Genomic DNA, 3,081 nt, shown 5'->3' on the forward strand with positions numbered 1-3,081 from the left:
TTCGACGGGGAGACACACACACACCCCTTCCTCCAAAAGGTCAGACCAAACTTCAAAGCAGCCATGCACAAATAAGTCTGTCTTCATTCCTCCAAAAGCTCAATATCCTGCAGTCTAGGGTTTCTAGAAGAGATAAATGGCTCATGCTGGCACTCTTTAACTGCTGACAAAGGAATATCACCCTTGTATTTCTTAGGTGCAGTCCCCAGGTAGCTATAAGAGGATGCACTTTTTGGTGTTCTTTGTAGCAGAGTAAAGCACAGCCCAGACAGCTTCTAAAAATACCTCCTGCACCCCATCCTGCATCAGGGCCGAATATTTCAGATACTTCACAGCCCCCAACTGCTTAGCCAGGGAAGTGCCTTGCTGGGGAGTCATGGGCACTAGGCTCTGCTCCTTCAGCTTCTTCATTGTCTCAAGGTCACTCCACAGGTCACTCTTGGTGCCTACCAGCAGAACAGGCACATTGGGGCAATGATGGGAGACCTCTGGGTGCCACTTATGCCTCACATTGGCATAAGAGGATGGGTTCCCAGTGGAAAAACAAATAACAAAGATACTGATCTGGGGTTAGGAGAGTGTTCGCAGTCAGTCATACTCCTGTTGGCCAGCAGTGTCCCACGTGTTCAGGCTGACGATTTGCCCATTCACAGATGTCTGGACGCTATAGTTGTCAAAGACAGTGGGGATATACTGCTCAGGAAAGGCATTTGTTGAGTAACTGATGAGGAGGCAGGTTTTACCTATAGCCTCATCTCCTACAACCACACGTGATTGTCTGCATTCTTCCCTTGTAGTCCTATGTACAAGAGAGAAAGAAAGAATATTCAGAGATACTTGGTTAATGTAGGGAGCTACTCTAAACGTTTCTCTCTGAGGAGAAGATGAGGAGGATAAGATGCCCCCACACTCTCTATACCATACTTAATGCTATAAAAGAGTCAGCTGCAAAGGGTTGTATAAGTCAAGAGTTCTTTCCCTGGAGTCTGTGGACTACTGGAGGATGGGCTTCAGTAGGTCCTAGCAGCCTCTTCTGAAGTTGTGTACAATACTATGTATGTGTGCATAATTGAATTTTTCTGGAAAGAAGATCCAGAGCTGTCACCAGCATCCCACAAAAGGCTTTTTAATCTTTTGGTGAGCTCAAAAAGATTAAAAACCATTCATACACATACTATTTGTGTTACACTGTTGTCATAAGGTCTGGATCTACTGTATCAAAGGTGCTAAAATATTATGGGTGCTCAATAAATGGTTAGTAATTGTTTAAAATTATCATAGAAGGTTTCCAGGGTTGAATCAAGAAACATGGCTCTCACTTTGGGTCTCTGGCTATAGAGCAGCAGAGGAACCTCCATTCCTGAAAAACAGAGACATCACAATACTGGAGAGAAAGGCAGACAAAGTCACACTCAGCTAGAGAAATGGTTAAGAGGGCTGGGCGCGGTGGCTCACGCCTGTATTCCCAGCACTTTAGGAGGCCGAGGTGAGTAGATCACTTGTGGTCAGGAGTTTGAGGCCAGCCTGGCCAACATGGCAAAACCCCATCTCTACTAAAAATAGAAAAATTAGCCAGACATGGTGGCACACATCTGTAATTCTAGCTACTCAGGAGGCTGAGGCAGGAGAATCACTTGAGCCCGGGGGGCAGAGGTTGCATTGAGCTGAGGTCATGCCATTGCATTCCAGCCTGGGCAACAGAGCAAGACTCTTACCTCAAAAAAAAAGAAAAAAAGAAATGGTTAAGAGTCTAGTCTCCGAGGTCAGGAGGCAAAACCCAGTTCTCCCTCTAATCTTTGTGAACTTGTCGTTTGTTTTTTGTTTTTTGTTCTGTTTTTTTTTTTTTTTTTGGCGGAGGCTTGCTCTGTCACCCAGGCTGGAGTGTGCAGTGGTGCATCTCAGCTCACTGCAGTCTGTGCCTCCTGGGTTCAAACGATTTTTGTGCCTCAGCCTCCCGAGTAGCTGGGATTACAGGCGTGCACCACCACACCCAGCTAATTTTTGCGTTTTTAGTAGAGACAGGGTTTCACCATGTTGACCAGCTGGTCTTGAACTCCTGGCCTCAAGTGATCCACCCGCCTCTGCCTCTCAAAGTGCTGGGATTACAGGCGTGAGCCACAGCACCCGGCCAGAGAAAATTTTAACCTGAGGGTTAAATGAAAGTTGCATGCATAGTACTTATTAGTCCCTCTCACATAGACAGTACTCATTAAGTGATAGAAGCTACTATGTCTCTTAATAATTCTACTATTCTACTACTGGAGAAGGCAAAAATTCTGTAATATGGTTAAAAACCAGGGGTCTCATCCCTTCAACCTTATGTGAGTAAAACTATAGGTCTTTTTTTTTTTTTTTTTTTTTTTTTTTTGAGACGAGTCTGGCTCTGTCACCCAGGCTGGAGTGCTGTGGCCGGATCTCAGCTCACTGCAAGCTCCGCCTCCCGGGTTTACGCCATTCTCCTGCCTCAGCCTCCCGAGTAGCTGGGACTACAGGCGCCCGCCACCTCGCCCAGCTAGTTTTTTGTATTTTTAGTAGAGACGGGGTTTCACCATATTAGCCAGGATGGTCTCGATCTCCTGACCTCGTGATCCGCCCGTCTCGGCCTCCCAAAGTGCTGGGATTACAGGCTTGAGCCACCGCGCCCGGCCAAAACTAGAGGTCTTAATGCCAGCACACTCATCCATTTCTTCATGAATCAGTATTTGATAAATGATATAGCAGAGATGCTCTCCAAGAAGCTTGTTTATTATGAGTTCCTATATTATACCCTCATATTAATACCCCATCAATGCCTTGCCCTCAATTTAGGTCCCGAAGTACTCCACTTTCTGTAGGTTCTTAACTACTGCCCTAATTTCAGACCTAATTCTTATAGCAGTACCTTCTTGAAGTGTCAGAGCACAGAGGAAAGGCATTAAATAATCATACATATTTGGTTACAGAAAAAAAATTGAGAATGAATTTATTTCTCACCTTAAGGATTTGGGGAAATAGATACATCCCCCATCCTGTTGTCTCATTAGCTAAGGTCTACATTAGGCCCATATCATAAGCAAAAACAAAATAAACACAACACTTCAT

The 3,081-nt window shown here is 45.1% G+C and overlaps 1 protein-coding gene across 1 annotated transcript; it reads right to left on the reverse strand.

Annotated features, from left to right (window-relative positions):
• Positions 1–213: 213 nt before the first annotated feature.
• Positions 214–1,358, reverse strand: LOC117077739 (rho-related GTP-binding protein RhoG-like). Its single transcript, XM_033201384.1, is given in 2 exon segments — positions 214–873; positions 1,320–1,358. Coding segments are annotated over 2 exon segments (699 nt in total).
• Positions 1,359–3,081: the final 1,723 nt, after the last annotated feature.

This window comes from Trachypithecus francoisi, unplaced genomic scaffold, assembly GCF_009764315.1.
Source record: "Trachypithecus francoisi isolate TF-2019V2 unplaced genomic scaffold, Tfra_2.0 Lachesis_group6, whole genome shotgun sequence".
In the NCBI taxonomy this organism is placed as follows: domain Eukaryota; kingdom Metazoa; phylum Chordata; class Mammalia; order Primates; family Cercopithecidae; genus Trachypithecus; species Trachypithecus francoisi.